This window comes from Antechinus flavipes, chromosome 1, assembly GCF_016432865.1.
Source record: "Antechinus flavipes isolate AdamAnt ecotype Samford, QLD, Australia chromosome 1, AdamAnt_v2, whole genome shotgun sequence".
NCBI lineage: Eukaryota > Metazoa > Chordata > Mammalia > Dasyuromorphia > Dasyuridae > Antechinus > Antechinus flavipes.
Window position 1 is genome coordinate 79,815,375 of NC_067398.1, and position 18,314 is coordinate 79,833,688.

Here is an 18,314-nt window from a genome sequence, read left to right on the forward strand (position 1 = left end):
GAAGCAATCTCGATTTTCCCATGCTAGCTTTGACTGTGTCCCACAATTTTTGGAAGAGATATATATTATATATTATATATATATATATACATATATATATATATATATATAGTGTGTGTGTATTTGGAGAAAAGTGAATGAGGCCTTGTTTGTGTTGTTGCTGTTTTTCAGTTTAAAAAATAAATTTTAGGGGGCAGCTAGGTAGTGCAGTGAATAGAGCACCAGCCCTGAAGTCAGGAGGACCTGAGTTCAAATCTGATCTCAGACACTTAACACCTCCTAGCTGTGTGACCCTGGGCAAGTCACTTAACCCATTTGCCTCAGCAAAAAACAAATAAATAAATTTATTTTATTGATGCCTTTCATTCTAAGTTGTGGTCATTAATTATTTGTAATATATATATATATACACATACATATGCATGTATATAAATATACATATGCATATATATGCATACATATACAGACCTGCATACACATACTTTCTCTCCATATATATGTATGTAGGTTAATTATTTGGGGGGCACAGCCCACTCTTTATAACCCAATTTGGGGTTTTCTTGGCAAATATACCCGAGTGGTTTTGCCATTTCCCTCTCTAGCTCATTTTACAGATGAGAAAACTGAGGCAAATAGAGTTAAATGACTTGCCCTGGGTTACATAGCTAATAAGTGTCTGAGGAAGGATTTGAACTCTTACCTTCCTGACTCCAGGTCCAATACTTTATCTACTCTACCTACCTGCTATCTCTTTGTGTGTGAATGCATATGTATGTGTGTGTTATATATGTACGTATGTATATGCCCAATGTATATACCTACATGTTAGGTTCCCTGAGGAGATTCTTTGGGGAAGAGAGAACCCTACCTTCAAGATGCCCACATTTATATACAGAATAGATTAAAAGTGAGGTGGCTAAATCTCTAATCGAAGTAAAAAGTTTAGCTGAATGACATAACCATAAAGTATAAGGAACTTCTATCTGCCTAATGGAATTGTAGGGTATTAAGCTTTGGATGAAAACAACTAGGATTAGTTAAGAAAATCTGGCAAGCCTCTTGTGGTCTAAACAGAAAGCATTCTGATTCCTCTCTGTTTTTTCTAAAGAAAGAGTTTGTTTTTCACTTGATCGCTAAGTTTTTTTATATTTTTAACAGAAATGGGAGTTGTACTTTGCCAAAAGTGTTTTTCTGCATATAGTTTTTATTGATTTTGACATTAATATGCTTGTCATATTTATATTCATTCTAATATTGAACTAATCCTGCATTCCTGATATAAATCGAATCTGATTAGAGTATGTGACCTTTTAAATATATTGTTATAGCTTCTTCGAAATATTTTAATTTAAAATTTTTTCAATGACATGCATTATGAATATTTGTCTATAATTTAATTGCTCTGTCATGTCTTTTCTTAATTTATATATAAAGACCACATTTATATCATAGGAGGAATTTAGCAGATCTTTTCCATTTTTTAAAATCAGTTCATATAATGAAAATTATTATACCCTGAATGGGCTAACTGGTACTATTTTTTCTCCCCCTGAGTTGGTTCATTCATTTTCTTTTTCTGAGATTGGGCTATTTAAACAATATATTTCTTGTTCTGTTAATCTGCTATTTTGTATTTTTGTAAATACTTATAACTTAATAGATATTTATTTTATTGGCATGTAATTTAATAAAGTCATTTACAATTTTTAAATTTCTTAATTTTTTATGAATTCTTTCACTTTTTTGTCCAATTATCAACCTGGAAATTTAGCTTTTTTTCTCGTTGTTTCTCTCTTAAATTGTAATGTTTGGTTGTGATGGAATATTAGTGTGCTATAAGAAATGATGAGCAGGATGACTTCAGAAAAACCTGGAAAGACTTAAATTAATGGATACAAAGTGAAGTGAGCAGAACCAGGAGAACACTGTACACAATAACAGCAATAGCACACAATGGTCAACAATGAATGACTCAGCAATACAATGATCCAAGATAATTCCAAAGGATTGCAAATTGATAATAATATCCACCTCCAGAGAAAGAACTGATGGAGTCTAAATGCAGATAAAATAATACTTTTTTAAAAGACTTTCTTCATTGATTTTGTCTATTTTCTTTTGTAACATGGTTAATATGGAAATATGTTTTGTATGAGTGTACATGTATAATTTTTTATCAAAATGTTTACCTTCTTAAGGGCAGGGAGAGACTTTGGAGCTATTATTATCACTATTTTCTAGAGGAAGAAACTGAGACAAGCAGAGGTGAAATGACTTGCCCTGGATCACAAGGCTAAGAAATATCTGAGATCATATCTGAACTCCTGACTCTATCCATTGTATAAACAAACATGGCAGTATGGTATTTAATAAATCCAAAGCCCCCAGTTACTGGGGTTAGTATTCGCTATTTGACTGAAATTCCAGGGAAAATTGTAAAGTAGTCTAACAGAAACAAGGTTTAGATACCTTCTCACCCTGTATGTCAACGTAAATTCTAAACAGATACATGGCCTGGATATAAAAAGTCACATAATAAATAAATTAGAGAGATAGGTGTGGACATATCATGCTTTCATCTTCTCCTCTTTGTTTAGGCTGTTCCAGGTCTCTGGACTGTCCATTCTTTCCCAATTCAGTTCTTGTATTCTTCTCTATCTTTTAAAAGTTCAAGTCAAATGTCCTCTCCTCCGGGAAACCTTCTCTGATCCCTCTAAACTTTAATATCTTTTCTCTCAGATTTGAGAGTGCTTTTGTTTATATCTCTCTGGTGGTTACTTTCTTGTATAAGATGTATGCATGCCTGTGTGATATATACATGTCCACAAGATTGCCTAAATTGTAGATATAAAGTTAAATTGTAGACATAAACTTTGTAGGGGACTTACGAACAGATACATCTTTTTCATCTGGCTACTTCTTTTCAAGAAAGATGGAGGAGCAGGAGAAGGATGATAGCTGGGAATTTGGTCCTTCCCTCACTTTTCTTCAAGATAGGTGTCAGAGTAGAATTGTTCCTATCTGCTCCCCCTGTAAGTATTTTGGGTCTAATGGTACAAGTGTTGAGATTGAGAAGGGGGACCCCAAAAGTCCCAGATCAGTGTTTCAAGGTGTCTCAAAAAATTTGCAGGCTTGAACCCATCTCTTAGTCAAGGGGCAAAATTTATTAAAAGCAATGTGACACCATTATTAAGCGAACTGAATTCTAAGAATCCAGTAAAGAGACTGAAGTAAGCAGATTCACTTATATAGCTTTCAATCATAAATATATTAATTCTATGGCCCAAGGATAAGGCTAGGAAGTAATCTCCAAATGAATTAAGGGAAGACTTCAGACAGATTGGATGTACTCAATTTCCTGAGGCAGATTCCAAAGCCAGAAGACCAAAAACTCATTAGAATAGAAGTCCCTAGCTCAAAATCACATTACATCACAAGTAAGGTTCAGAACTAAAGCTGCTTCATGGGTTGCTTTCCTCAGCTTACACTTGCCAGTTGAATTCATGAAACACTACTTACACAAAAAACTATAACAAATGAAAAATAGGAAATATACAGCCTGTGACCAGGAGGGCAGTAGTGACCCCAACAGTGATAAGAAAGTTAGAAATAGGGGGCAATTGGGAGTAAGGATAATGGGTTCTGTTTTACACATATTGAGTTGAAGATGGTCATCTAGTTTGGCACATCCAATAAGCAGTTGGTGAAATAAGACTAGAAATAAAGAGAGATGTTAGCGCTGAATAAGTGAGAAAATCATCTGAATAGAAATAATAACTGAATTCCCAGGAGTTGATGGGATTAGCAAAGCTAGACAATGTGGAGAGAGATAGTTTCCCCCAGGATAGTTGGGGGAATGCCAACATTTAGTGGCCATAACCTGGAGAAAGATGCAGCAAAGAAGACTGAGGAACTGTCATACAGGTGGAAAAGCGCAGTGTCACAAAAACCTGGAGAGAAGCAAGTATTCAAGAGAAGAGGGTGGTCAATATTATCAAAGGTTAAAGGGAAGGCAAAGAAAATGGGAATGAGAAAAGGCTATTAGGTTCGATAATCAAGATATCACTGACAACTTTGTGGAGAGCAGTTTCAGGTGAATGATGAGATCAGGAATCATATTGCAGAAGATTTAGGACAGAAAACGAGGAGAGGAGATAGAGGCACCTATTGCTTTTTTAAAATAGTTTTTTAAATTGACAAAACATATGCATGGGTAACCTTTCAACACTGACCCTTGCAAAAACTTCCGTTCCAACTCTCCCTCTCCCTTCCTCTTCTCCCCCAGATGGCAGGAAATCCCATATATGTCAAATATGTTAAAGTATATGTTAAATACAATATATGTATACATATTTATACAGTTGTCTTGCTACACAAGAAAAATCAGATTTAGAAAGAAGGTAAAAATAACCTGGGAAGAAAAACAAAAATGCAAGGACAGAAAGAGTGGAAATGCTATGTTGTGGTCCAAACTCATTTCCCAGAGTTCTTTTGCTGGATGTAGCTGGGTTCTGTTCATCTGATCAATTGGAACTGATTTGGATCCTCTCATTGTTCATATAGTATTGTTGTTGAAGTATAAAATGATCTCCTGGTTCTGCTCATTTCACTCAACATCAGTGCATGTAAATCTCTCCAAGCTAGAGGCACCAACTGTGAAAAGCTTTCTTGAGTGGTTTGGCCACAAAATGAAGTAGAAGATATAAGGTGATAGCTACTGGAAATGTTCAGATAAAATGTGGATTTTTTTAGGGATGGGGGAGAACCTAGCATGTTTGAAGGAAGTAGAGAAGAAGGCAGTAGACAAAGAAAGATTGAATTTAATGAACTTAGAGGATACAGACCCACTGAGAATCTTGAACCTAGAGAGCTTCCCAATAGTTCCTGGTGTTATGAATATTTCTGAATCCAAATGAATAGAATTGAATTTACTTTAACACTACACTCTTAAATATTACTGAATATATGAGTTTTTAATCTTTTTATCGCCCTTTCCTCTGCTTCAGTGTTACCCAACCCAAATAGCTGGAGTTGAAAAAGTTGTGGGTGGACTTAGAAAGGGGAGGTCTCTGAGTGAGTGGGTCTGACCTTTTAGCCAAAGAACAGCTATACTAGACCTTCCACTCTGAGTGTGTAGGGGGGAGGTGTTTCTCAATAGATCAAAGGCCCTCCAGGAGGTGGGTATTGGCAGCTTATCCTGATCTGCTGGCTGCATTTGGCCAGTAAATACACACTACCTCGTGACCAGCTTCCTGGAATCTATAGGAGTAGGGGGTGGGGGAAGGAAGCGGGAGAAGAACTAGGAGAGAGGTGAGTTACTGATTTTAAATTCTGGCCCCTCCCTATCCATACTTAGTCAAAATGGAGCCTGCAGCTCATGCTTTGCTGCTCCCCCTTCTCCTCCTTCTTCTGGCCTCCCTCAGCCCCATCATTGCCCAAGAGGTACCTGTATGTGCTCATGAACATGTTTGTGAGAGTGTGTATGTACAAATGTGTGAATGTGAATATAAAATAGTGTGAGTGTGTTTTAGGGAACTTGAGGAGAAGAATGTCATGGACCTGTGAATAGACATCTGATTATTAGTGTTTTAGGAGAATGGGGTTAGTGCTAGGAGTTTAATGGGTTGTGTTTACCCATCTACCTCTGTGGAAAGAGTCAAAGCAGAACTTCCATAGAATTTGGGTTGTTGGGGGAGGGCTGTCTATGGACAGGGAAAAGCTTAGCTTACACATGACTTGGGCCTAGCTTTCTTATTAAGACAATTGCAATCCCTTAGGGCAGAGGAAGAAAAATTGAAATATTTTCCCATTTTGTTCTGGCAATCCCAATCTAGAATGGCATTGATCTCTACAGTCTCACTGTAGACTCCAAAGTCACATTGCACTTTGCCCATACTACCATCACCAGCCATGTGGTCAATAAGGCAAAAGAAGCTCAAGAGGCCATCTTCCAGGTGGAGCTGCCCAAGAAGGCTTTCATCACTAACTTCTCCATGTAAGTATTGATCATGAATTACCTGTTCCCTTAACTCCCTAATTCCCTCCTCTTCATAACACCCCATCATGCCATACTCCAACTTCCTTTTCTCCATATTCCTGTTTGTAAAAAGAATCTTACTTATACATCAATGTTCAAAGAATGGATAATGAATGACTGAACAAAGAGATGGATATATAGGATTTCATGTGATTTCATTTAACTCAAAGTGACTTGGTAGGCTAGGACTCATGAATGGAAGATTGCATTGCAAAGCATACCTTGTTCAAAAGGGATGGATCTGAGGATCTGCATCTGTTTGAAAGTTTGTGAAACAAGAGTAAAAATCTTGGTGCAGAGTATTTGGATAAGGATAAAAGAAGAGCTAAAGAGAAATGTTGTTGCTATGGAAATTGCTAGAGACTGACTAGCTAGATAGAGGATATGGATGATAGTCCATTAATAATAATAGCTTAGATTTCTATACGGTTTACAAAGCATTGTCCATGAACTCATTTATTCTTTTTTTTTTTTTTTTAATAATTTTTTATTGACAGAACCCATGCCAGGGTAATTTTTTACAACATTATCCCTTGCACTCATTTCTGTTCCAACTTTTCCTCTCCTTCCTTTCACCCCCTCCCCCAGATAGCAAGCAGTCCTATACATGTTAAATATGTCACAGCATATCCTAGATACAATATATGTGTGCAGAACCAAACAGTTCTCTTGTTGCATAGGAAGAATTGGATTCAGAAGGTAAAAATAACCCGGGAAGAAAAACAAAAAAAAAATGCAAACAGTTTACATTCATTTCCCAGTGTTCTTTCTTTGGGTGTAGCTGCTTCTGTCCATCATTGATCAATTGGAATTGGGACTCATTTATTCTTGTTCAGCTTCCTCTTATTAGTTTCATACCACAACTGTTTGCGGTAGTTTTGCAGATATTGGGATCTATATTTTACAGGTAAGAAAACTGAGGGTTAAAGAAGTTAAATGATTTGCTCAAGATCATCTAGTAATAAAGTATATTGACTGATCTTGAACATAGCTCCAATTCCAATAAAATGGGTTTTTCCTTTCCATGAAGTTGCCTCCAGATTAAAAAACTGGTATATAGACAAGGTAGAGCCATAATAAAGGATGCCAATTGTCTCCACATGTTCAAGATGTCTTTTTCTGCTTAGAAGCAGATTATCTAAGAAAATCTTCATTTGCTTGGGTGAAATATTAATCACCTGTTCTGTTTAATATTTCTAACAATGACTTTGATTAAGACGTAGATGACATTTGGCATCCTTGTGGGTGGCAGACAACTGAGAGACATAACTACATATGCTGGTCAACAGAAGAATCAAGATTCAAAATGAACATTATGGCTTAGAAAAATAGACTGAGAAAAATAATATGAAATTTAGTGGGGATAAATGAATACTTTGAAACTTGAATTTGAAAGTCAGGATAAAAATTAAATGCTCAAAATCATCTGAGATCCCAATATCAGCAAAAACTAAGATAGTAGCTCAAAGTTATGACTCAATATTCAACTATATTAAGAGAAGCATTGGTTCCATAATGAAGAATTTGGTGATTCTATTTTCTCCTCTGGTCAAATAACAACTGGAGAATTATTTCTATTTCTGAGCACCACATTTTGAAAAGGACATTGTAAATATAATATATAGTTATAATTGAGGAAGAGGACGAGAAGGAGAGAAAAAGAAAAAAGAGGAAGGAGAAGGAGGGGAGGAGGAAGAAACTAGGTGAAAAGGAGAGAATGAGAGAAGCAAAGGGAAAGGAAAGAAGGGAAGGGAAAGAGAGGAGAAGAGGAAAAACTCTTAAGCAGCAAGCACATTAAAATGTCACACAAAATGAGCCACCACTGAAAGATGAAGGAAAAGAATGATTAGAGCAGTGTATGAAATGAAGGAAAGAGGAAGCATCTAGGAAGTCATACCATCATAGATTTAGCACTGAAAAGGACCTCAAAGACAATCTGGTTTTACCCTCTCATTTTATAGATGAGGAAGTTGATTGCTTAGAAGTTAAGTGGTTTATTCTGTCCATATCATGTGTGTGTGTGTGTGTGTGTGTGTGTGTGTGTGTGTTTCTACTGTATAATATGTATTAACTGTAATTTCATGATTCTTTATGCCTTCTAAGGTTCCTTCCAATTCTGGAATTTAAGGGATGGACTTCTTCTCCTTAGATACTTGTCATTCTATGATCTTTTCTCTTTCTTTCTCTTTTAATCCCCCTTCTCCCACTATTCCCTCTTCCTGTCATCCTGGAAATGTTCACATTCCCAGTTTTCCTATTGGGGTATACAGAATAGGGGGACAGTGGTGTGTGTGTGTGTGTGTGTGTGTGTGTGTGTGTGTGTGTGTAGTCCTATCCAGAACACAGGCTTTTCTCCTCTCTTTCCCTACCCTCTCACTCACTGTTCTTTTTCCTCCCATCCTAGAGCTGGTTTCCAAACATTTTTCGCAATATTTGCAGTAGGTAATCCATTCTTCTCCACCTAACTCAGAGCTATAAGAAAAAAGGGGGATGAGAGGGAAAGGATGATTGGAGATAAGCAACAAAAGGAAATGCGGGCTGAATGTGAGGGCATTGTCAAGGGTCCTTTGGGAAAGGATGAAGAGGAGAGCTCAACTTCAAGCCAAAATCTCCTCTGACTAGGATGGAGTAAATGATGTATGGTCAAATCACTTCTGAAAAATTGTTTCAACTTCTGAGGACCAGTTTGGAAAGGACGTTGATAAGCTGATCCAGGGGATATGAGTAGATACTCAAAGATAGAAGCATGAATTCAATGATTTTGGAATGTCTCTATTACATGTTTTCCCCTATTTCCTAGGATGAGGGCCTCTGATAGTTGAGCTGGAGTGAAGATGGAGAAATAGAGTAGACCCTATCTACCTCTTAGAGGCTCTAGCTGTTTCCCTCTTCTCCTAAGCCTCAATTAGATCTATTCTGTATCTAGAATCATTGCATATTTTGTAACAGTTGGTGTAAAACACTTGGTGTAGTCTTGCTGAGTATCATCGTTCTTATGTATTTCAGTAACAGTAGCAGCCTATAAGAGCTCACATTTTGCTTTCTGTAAGAGAACAAAAGACAAGATGTCAATTTGCGATTAACCAGTGAGGAAGAACAATTTATCTTTTACCCACAAGGTGGAGATGTGCTTCTGCCATCAAAAGAGGGTGGGTCTTGTATAAGTCTCTGAAATCTGGGCAGATGATTCTATACACATAGACCAGGCAACCAATTTTGCAAATAAGTGATTGGATCAGAAGGAAAATCTGTTTTCTGAATTTAAATTACAGGATGATAAAATGTGACTCCAAATTATTGGAACTTTATAGACCTAATGTACTCTCCCACCCTGGCAAGGAGGAGGGGAATACTTTTTCTTTTCTTTTCTAAGGTACATTGCTGCCTGTGCTGCCTAACAGGAACTATCTGAGAGAATGTGAAACAAAAGACTGTGCCTTCATAGAGAATTTTTTCAATTGGTTATAGAGACTTTGAATAGGTAAGGAAGAGAGAAAGAGGGTAAAAGAAAGAGATACAGAGAGATAGAGACAGAAATGGAGACAGAGAGACAAAGACAGAAATACACCCCACGTGGAACCTCCTGTTGTCCTTATCCCATCTGCAACCCTCATTGTCAAGTACATCACTCCCTCAGAATTCATGGGATAACCCAGAGAATTGGGTTATTCTTTTAAAAGCTTTCTTTTAAATAGGAACTTGATTATTATGATTCCATTATATTTTCTGCAATATAAATTGCAATTATAGTTAATATATCCCCTATATCATTGTTTGAACCAGTGATTGGTGCCCTGGTATCATTTAATCAATTAGCTTTTACAAAAAAAGATATTTATTGAGAAGATATGAAAGAATAGAACTACAAAAATATCCCTCCAAATCAGGGACATAATCTCTCCATTCTGCTTCAGTTTCCTGGGGAGGGTGACTCTTATTTAAAATGGTTACTTCAAAGCATTTATCCCCTTCCAGTTCACTTCTCAAGGCAACAAAGCTGATGGAAGAAGTTGAAGTCCTTCCCTTGCTTGCAGAAATCGATATCTTTGTATCTATCTATTGCTGGGCTTGGCCAAAGAGGACTTTAAATCTTACCAGTCTAAGCTGCCCCCAAAATCTGAGATGGATATCCTGGACCTCTGGTATTGATCTGGTTGTTCAAAACTCACAAGCTTCATTTATTGTGTCTCCAAAAGTCCTTCACTAAGGAAGGGCAGAATTGAACAACAGGCATCGAAGTAAGAGCAGTATCATGGGTGCATAGTTTCATGTCCACTTGGGTGGAGTGGAAAGGGCACTACCACTTTCCCCATCTGGAGGTGTATAATAGTCATCACTTCTTCTTTTGAAGGTAATCAGTCAGGAAAAAACAAGAAGACACATTGGGGCTTTTTGTTGAGTATGTTCAGGTTCCAACTCTAAAACCAATTGAAAAGCCATTGTCCACAATGAAATAAGTAAACAAAAATCAAAGATTACTTAGGCATAGTCTGACATGAAGAGCCAGCCCCTCCATTCCATACAATCAAACCCTTCCAGAAGCAGGCTCATCAAACCTAATATTAGTCTGTTCTCCTAGGACTAGACCTGAGATCAATCCTCCGTTACCAGTGAAAATCTATGGATCACCACCACACAGCATCTGAGAATTTTACAAACTCAATTTTAACCCTTTCCTTTTTTATAATATATAGGCAAGTAAGTTTTCATGGTCACATAATTTATTAGACATGGCAAAAGTTGTAAAGATAACTATTATAAGTGTTCCATGCCCAGAGTAGTACTACATCCAGTTGTCTCCCAATCCTTCTTGTAACAATTGCAGACCATGGAAAGGGAATAAAGAAAGAGAGATGTTGCATGCATGGTGGGGGAGTTGTAGGCATGCATACATGTGTCTGTGTGTCTGTGTCCTAGATCCTAAGCTTGGATGGACTTCACAACTGTGATGTTAGAAATCCAAGAAGTCTTATTCCTAAGGCTCTATCACATCAAGCAGTCTCTCTAGATTGAGGAGATTGCTGATAACCTAGGGGAAGAGAGAGATCTCCTACATCTAAGTTCCATTCATCTACTTGACAGCCAAATTAGCTTTTGACAAAGAAACAAAGAAAGGTATAGGAAGAGCAAACTTATAAACAATTTCCCCCATAGCTGAAAGCTATAATCCCACGTCACTTCATTGTCTGGGTTTAACTCAGATGTATAACATCATCCCAATGAGTTCTAAGTCCAAAGCCTTTTTAAGGCTCTAGTTCTGATAATCTTGTTCCTCAAGGCTTCTCTCTTGGTATGGCAGAAGAAACATCTAGTCTGTGATCCTCCCTACAAGATCACCATAGCTCTAGTCTGTGTACTTCATCATTGAACTAGAACTGAAGAAAAACAAAACAGAGCAAAACTCCAAGCCCAATTCTTAAGATCACAGGGCTTAAAGAGGCAGTTCCCATCTAATTCATTGCATAATGTCTATCATGTAAATTAAATATCCTGGATGCAGTTAGGACAACAAGACCCTTCCAGTCTTGGAACTTGGAACAAGAAAAAGAGGTTGCTCTTATCCATCTCCTTCCAATCAGTGGTAGAAGATATTCTGAGAAACAGATCCCTACTATCTCCCACATGGATGCTTCTGTCTTAGGTGATTTGGACACATGGAGCAAAACTATATATGTAGTTATATAATTTCCCCATTAGGAACTGCCAACTGAACTGGATGTCTCCTAGAGATCCAAGTTCAAATGTTCAAAACCGAACTCAATGGCATTTTCCTAAAACTTTTCATCTTCTCAACTACCCCATTTCCATTGAAGGCATTGCCAACCTTCAACCCAGTCATGCAAGTTTGTAACGTCAGAGTAACCATTAACTCTGCCCTCTCTCACCATTCCTATATTCCATTTCATGTCCTATCTGTTGTTGAGTCTAATCCATGCTAACTCCATGACATCTCACGTTGGAATCACAGTGAATCTTCTCTCCTTTCACACAGCTACTATCTTGTTTCAATATCTCACTTCCTTTGGTCTAGACAGCTATAGTAACTTCCAATCGATCTCCTTGCTTCCAATCTCTTCTCTTTTCCATCCACCTTCACAGTCACCCAATTAGGGTGTTGAGATAATTATCACTAGGAAATGGGCACTAAGATGGGCAAGGACAAGATGAAATTAGGAAATAGTGAATTTCTTTATTTTGGCTGCATCTGGACAGATATGGGAGCCAGAGGATGGAGGACCTTGAATTATAGGAATGGAAATTTTTACTTTATTAAATCAGCAAGAGAAAGCCACTAAAAGTTTCTTAAGCCCAGGACACATTAGGAAGATTTGTCAGTGAGCATGTGTAGGATGGTTAGGAGGGGCAAGATTGGAGGAGGGAAAACCAGATAGAAGGATCAATCAATGAATCAATGGATCAGTAAGCATCTATGTTCAAGTACAGTGCTCAATATTGGAGTTATAGAGCTAAAATGGAAATACAGTGACACAGGTGTCCCTAAGCACTTTGGAAGCTTAATTTCTAAGTCAAGAGGTAAAATTTTATTATCATTATAACATTAATTAAAATGGGTTAAATTGCAAGAAAGGAAGATAGGAAAGAGCCAGGAGCAAACATAAATTTATAGGGATTTGGGAATACAGAACAAAGAACAGAACATAGTAAATGACATCAAGAGATTGGAGTCAAAATGATTGGTGCTGAGTTTGGCAATGGGGACTAACAACCACTCTTCTTCTCATGAAACTAAAAAATGTTTGTTGTCCGAGTCCCGATGCAAGATAGCAGCCCAGACTTTTGGATGAAAAACTAGACATACTTAAAGGGTAGCTTGGTGAAATAAAGATATCGGGCCCAATTCTCTTTTTTTCCACACATATTGTCAAGATTGTGCTACATCACTTCCAATAGCTATATTCCTAAAGTGACTACATCATTCCGAAGGCCTGGTAGCCTGGAGTTTCTTGAAAAGGATTAGGGTCTCTACTACTTTTGGGTTTCTATTATATCAGGAATACATATAAATATGTTAAAAGTATTACAATGTCCAAAAATTTCAGGAGGGACAAGTTCCTGCGGAGATCAGGAAGGGCTTCAGGTAGGAGCAGGCATTTGAGCCAACACTGAAGGGATCTAAGATTTGCCTCTAAGAGGCAAAGGTTGGGTAGCAGTACTTTCTAGGAATGGGGCATGCTGGGAAACGGAATGTTAACTACACACAAGAACAGAAGAGCAAAGGGGTCAGTTTGATTGAAGCAGAGTTTTGTAAGGAGGAGCTTGGAGGTGAGGTCTATAACCAGATGGTGGAGGGCTTTAAATGATAGAGGATTTTTTTTATTGTGTTTTTATTTTTATTTTTTAATTTTTATTTAATAATTACTTTATATTGACGGAATCCATGCCAGGGTAATTTTTTTACAACATTATCCCTTGCACTCGTTTCTGTTCTGATTTTTCCCTTCCCTCCCTCCACCCCCTCCCCTAGATGGCAAGCAGTTTTATATATGTTAGATATATTGCAGTATATCCTAGATACAATATATGTTTGCAGAACCTAACAGTTCTCTTGTTGCACAGGGAGAATTGGATTCAGAAGGTAAAAATAACCCGGGAAGAAAAACAAAAATGCAGATAGTTCACATTCGTTTCCCAGTGTTCTTTCTTCAGGTGTAGCTGCTTCTGTCCGTCATTTATGATAGAGGATTTGTATAGGAACAAGGAAGGACAATCCAGAACAGTTAGGTTGCATCATGTACATTGAATCATTTGACAGATCTTCTCCCTCCTCTTCTGTCAGCCTTCTTCCCTCTGCCTCCCAGGACCCCCGGCCCTTCTCTGAGGCTTCTCTGTTTCCCTTTTCTCTGCCCCCTCAGGATCATTGATGGGGTAACATACCCAGGAGAGATCAAGGAGAAGGCAGCTGCCCAGGAGAGGTACAGCACGGCTGTGGGCAGGGGGCAGAGTGCTGGGATCATCAGGTAAGTGTCTGGGACAAGGGGTGGGCATCAGAGTCCCACAAGCCAACCCCCTGCCCGAGAGTGTCTCCTCCCCGACCTGTTTACACTGTGGCTTTGGCCATTCTGACAACCTCTACCTGGTCAAGCTCTGCCCAAGCCCCCTCCCTAGTCCCCCTGGCCACTCTCAGTGACACTGAGGAGCCCACCTCCCACCCAGGGTCACAGGGAGGAATCTGGAGCAGTTCCAGGTGTCTGTCAATGTGGCCCCAAGTGCCAACGTCACATTTGAGCTGGTCTACGAGGAGCTGTTGAAGAGGCAGCTGGGGAAATATGAGCTGATTCTGAAGGTCCGGCCCCAACAGCTGGTCAAACACCTGCAGGTAATGGGGCTCAAACCGGACTCCTCCTCTGGGAAGTCTGCCCTGATGCACTCATTTTACCCCCTCCCCCCCAACAGACAGAAGCCTATTTCTCCTTACCCCCACCTCACAGCAGGGGCTCCCTGGGGCCAGAGGCTCTTCCTGAGTTCCCTGAGCAGAGCTTCTTCCCTCCCTCTTCCCTCTTCTTCCCTCCTCTTCCATCTTCCTTCCCTTTCCTCCCTCCCTTCTTCTCATGCCTTCTACCCCTCTCCCTCACAGATAGATATCCACATCTTTGAGCCTCAGGGAATCGCCTCTCTGGAGACTGAGAGCACGTTTATGACCAAGAACCTGGCAGACGCCCTCACCACAACAAAGAACAAGACCAAGGTCAGATTCTGAGACCTGGGGGAACATAGTGGAACAGAGTCTGGGCCCTATTCCATGCAGCCCAGCCCTCACCACATCTGGTTTCCAGAGGCTTGGGATCTCCCAGATTCATAGAATGTCAGAAGTGAAGTAAACTTAAAGTCCAGTTAGTCCAACCCTTTATGATCCAGATAGGGAAACTGTGGTCAGGGGGATAGATGACTTTCTCTAGAGTCTAGTTTTCCAATTCCCTAATTCCAGTGCTTTTTCTCTAGGCTCAGCCCTATGGTGGGGATGGGGGAAGAATCTCAAATGTAATGGCTACAAATCATAAGAGGGACAGGAGAAACTAAAGTAGGGTGGGACAGGTAGTAGCCAAGACACTGGGAATCTCAGGTTGTCAAGCCCCAGGGAAGGACCTCCCAGAGAACAGAGGCAGTTCAGCTTTTCCATTGGTTTTTGGGCTAAGGCCAGTCCCAGACAAGGAAGGAGTCCCAAGTGGAAAAGCTTACCCACCATCTATTCTAGCTCATTTTCTCCCTCAGTTTCTCTAGCTGTTGGACCAATGAGAAGGATTATAAATCCTTGTGGTTTCTCAGCTAACTTCTGAGCACCAGCTTCTCCTCCTGCAGGCTCACATAGTGTTCAAGCCATCTCTGGTCCAGCAGCAGAAAGAGCCGGGGAAGCCGGACACGATTCTGGATGGTAACTTCATTGTGCGTTATGATGTGGACCGAACCAGTGCTGCAGGGGACATCCAGGTGAATGATGGGGGCACTTGGCAATGAGACTGATGGGCTCTGGGAACCCTGTGAGAGGGTCAACATCCAAGCCCTTTGTATCCTTTGACTTGAGTAGCAACAAAGACCTCTAGGGAACCAATCCATGCAAGGTGCTGAGCTCTGTTCTATGGAACATTGTGGAGAGATACAGGATGTGCAAGCTAGGGCCCTGACCTGAAGGAATCTCCAGGCTGAGAGAGACAGGACATATCCACTGTGCATTTCCATTTTATTTATCGACATAGCTTGTTATATCCCTAAAGCAATTTCCTCCTTTGACTCTTAATTTTTTCCTCTGAACAATGAACAGTTGAACTAAATGGTCCCACTGTCACTTTACCTAGCCAAGATAAATCAATATTGATATCTGTAAAATGATGATAATAGTTCTCATATGACCTACCTTAGAGAAGCTATCTTGTTAAACATTCAAATATCTGGCACAGGAGTTGTTAAGGATAGTCCTGAGAGATAAGGGAAGGCTTTGCTCAGTTGGCAGACCTTGAGTAAGATCTTGAGAGGATCTGGGAGGATGTTCCCGGTATGAGGAAAAGGAAAGGATCAAGGAGAACTTACTAAACTTAAAGGTCTCCATGTTAGATCAGAGAGAGGAAATGTAGAGGTAGCAAGCTTGACTAAAACCTACTCTTGGCAAAGGTGGTCAGGAAGGCTATGAGGGGTAGTTCTGACTCACAGCTATCCCCAAACTGCAGATTGAGAATGGATACTTCGTGCATCACTTTGCCCCAGCAGAGCTGTCTCCACTGCCCAAGAATGTGGTCTTTGTCATCGACAAGAGTGGGTCCATGGCCGGTAGGAAGATTAAACAGGTAAATGTTCCACTCAGACAAGAGAGGACTCAAGCTTATCACAAGCCACTACTTTGTTCCTCTGTCACTGATGCAATTTCTCCATCAGGCTCAGTCCCAGAGGGAATGTGTCAGAGAATGGCCTAAGTGGAAAGAGATCCATGTTCTCCAGGCTCAAATCCATATTCCCTAAGCCAGGGGTCCTCAATCTACCATCTGCGGGGCAGATGTGGCAGCTGAGGACGATTATCCCCCTCACCCAGGGCTATTTCTTTATTTAAAGGTCCACAAAACAAAGTTTTTGTTTTTACTATAGTTCAGCCTTCCAACAGTCTGAGGGACAGTGAACTGGCCTATTTAAAAAGTTTGAGGACCCCTGCTTAGAGGGCCTAAGCCTTCTGCTCCATCTGTCTTTTCTGCTTCCTGAGTCTCGTTTCTTCTTAGACTCGTGAAGCCCTGATAAAGATCCTGAGTGATCTCAATCCAGGGGACCAGTTTAACTTGGTCATCTTCAGTGGGGAAGTGACCCTGTGGAAACCAGCCCTGCTTCAGGCCTCAACTCAGCATGTGGAGGAAGCTAAGCAATTTGCCAGCAGTATAAATGCACATGGATGTGAGTAAGGGATCAGGACTCCAGAGGGTGGGCAATATGACTGGCCTTGTGTCTCCTAGTCTGGCTATTTAGCTGAAGGTTTGGGAGAAATCTAATCTGGGAGATCTGCTTTTCTCTCCCTTTCACCTTTCCCATCTTCACCTGTTTTGCATTTGTTTCCCACCTCCCTCAGCCTGCTTTTTTTTTTTTAATCAGCCCCTCCTTCTTATCCTTTTCCCTTCTATTTCTGCCATTCCTTCTATTAGTCTCCTCCTTTCCTCTCCCCTATTTCCCTCCTATTTCTCTATAAACTGAAAAAAAAATTTCTATACCAACTATGTATATTATTCCCTCTTTGAGTCAAATCCGATGAGATTTAGGTTCAAATAATGCTCATTCCTCTTCATTCTTCCCCTCTACTGTATTAGGTCTTTTGTACCTCCTCATGTGATGAAATTTATTCCATTTTACCTCCTCTTTTTCCTTCTGGGAGATCTGCTAAAACAGGACCCACTGAATAGCTTTGGAGAAGAATGTTGGCATCTGCTTGACTTAATTTCTAACTAGCCCCTGGCCCTATTTCCCAAGCTCACTAACCCAGCAGAACAATCACTTGTTTTATGATCTATACCCCTCCCCGGATTCTCTAAGCTCTTTCTCTCCTTCACCATACCCAGTATAACTCTACCTCAAGCTAGAATGGCCAATCTAAATAGAATCCAAATATTAATTTCAAATTTTTGAAGCAAGCCCCTGCTTTTAAGTCCTAAAAAACTATACTTCTCTAAGTTGACCGGTCTCTTGCCCATCTTCCCTTTCTATCTTATCTCTCAGCTTCCACCTTCTGCTGCTCTTTGCTATACTTCTGCTTCTGGCCAAGCCTTCATCCCTCTCTTTCTTCTAGGCCTTCCTTCATTCACCTTTCTCAGTTGGTACCAAAGCTGAGACCGGTGTGAGCAAATTTTTCTCCCCAGCAACCAATATCAATGAGGCTGCCCTTGTGGCTGTGAGGATGTTGGATGAGAGCAACAGGAAAGAACAGTTACCAGCAGGGAGTGTGTCCATGGTCATCCTGCTCACAGATGGAGATCCTACTACAGGTGAAGTGGGGGTGGGAAGGACTCTTTCTACTCTGTCAATAACTTTCTGGGGGATTTCTGTATTCTTGGGGGTTTTTGTTCTGGGGATCCTTTCCCAAGACAAGAGAGCATCAGTTTAGGGAAGACAGAGGATGAGGACATCCTGGCCCTACCCTCAGAATACATACATTTCTAGGAGAGATGGAGAACTAGAACAGGTCCTTGCTAGCAAGGAATCCCCAGCCTGAATGAGGAGATGAGATACATAAATATAAAGAATAAAGAGGGTAAAACAAGACAGACAAAAGGACTCAGGTGTGTCTCGTCGC

The 18,314-nt window shown here is 40.0% G+C and overlaps 1 protein-coding gene across 1 annotated transcript in view; it reads left to right on the forward strand.

Annotated features, from left to right (window-relative positions):
* Positions 1-5,361: 5,361 nt before the first annotated feature.
* The window catches only part of LOC127553843 (inter-alpha-trypsin inhibitor heavy chain H4-like), a 35,716-nt gene continuing 22,763 nt past the window's right edge, over positions 5,362-18,314 (forward strand). The window contains exons 1-9 of the mRNA XM_051984887.1: positions 5,362-5,442; positions 5,835-5,995; positions 13,912-14,016; positions 14,213-14,375; positions 14,634-14,744; positions 15,356-15,484; positions 16,219-16,335; positions 16,759-16,927; positions 17,881-18,006. Of these exons, the coding sequence (XP_051840847.1) occupies positions 5,362-5,442; positions 5,835-5,995; positions 13,912-14,016; positions 14,213-14,375; positions 14,634-14,744; positions 15,356-15,484; positions 16,219-16,335; positions 16,759-16,927; positions 17,881-18,006 (1,162 nt within the window). The remainder of the gene's footprint in view (positions 5,443-5,834; positions 5,996-13,911; positions 14,017-14,212; positions 14,376-14,633; positions 14,745-15,355; positions 15,485-16,218; positions 16,336-16,758; positions 16,928-17,880; positions 18,007-18,314) is intronic.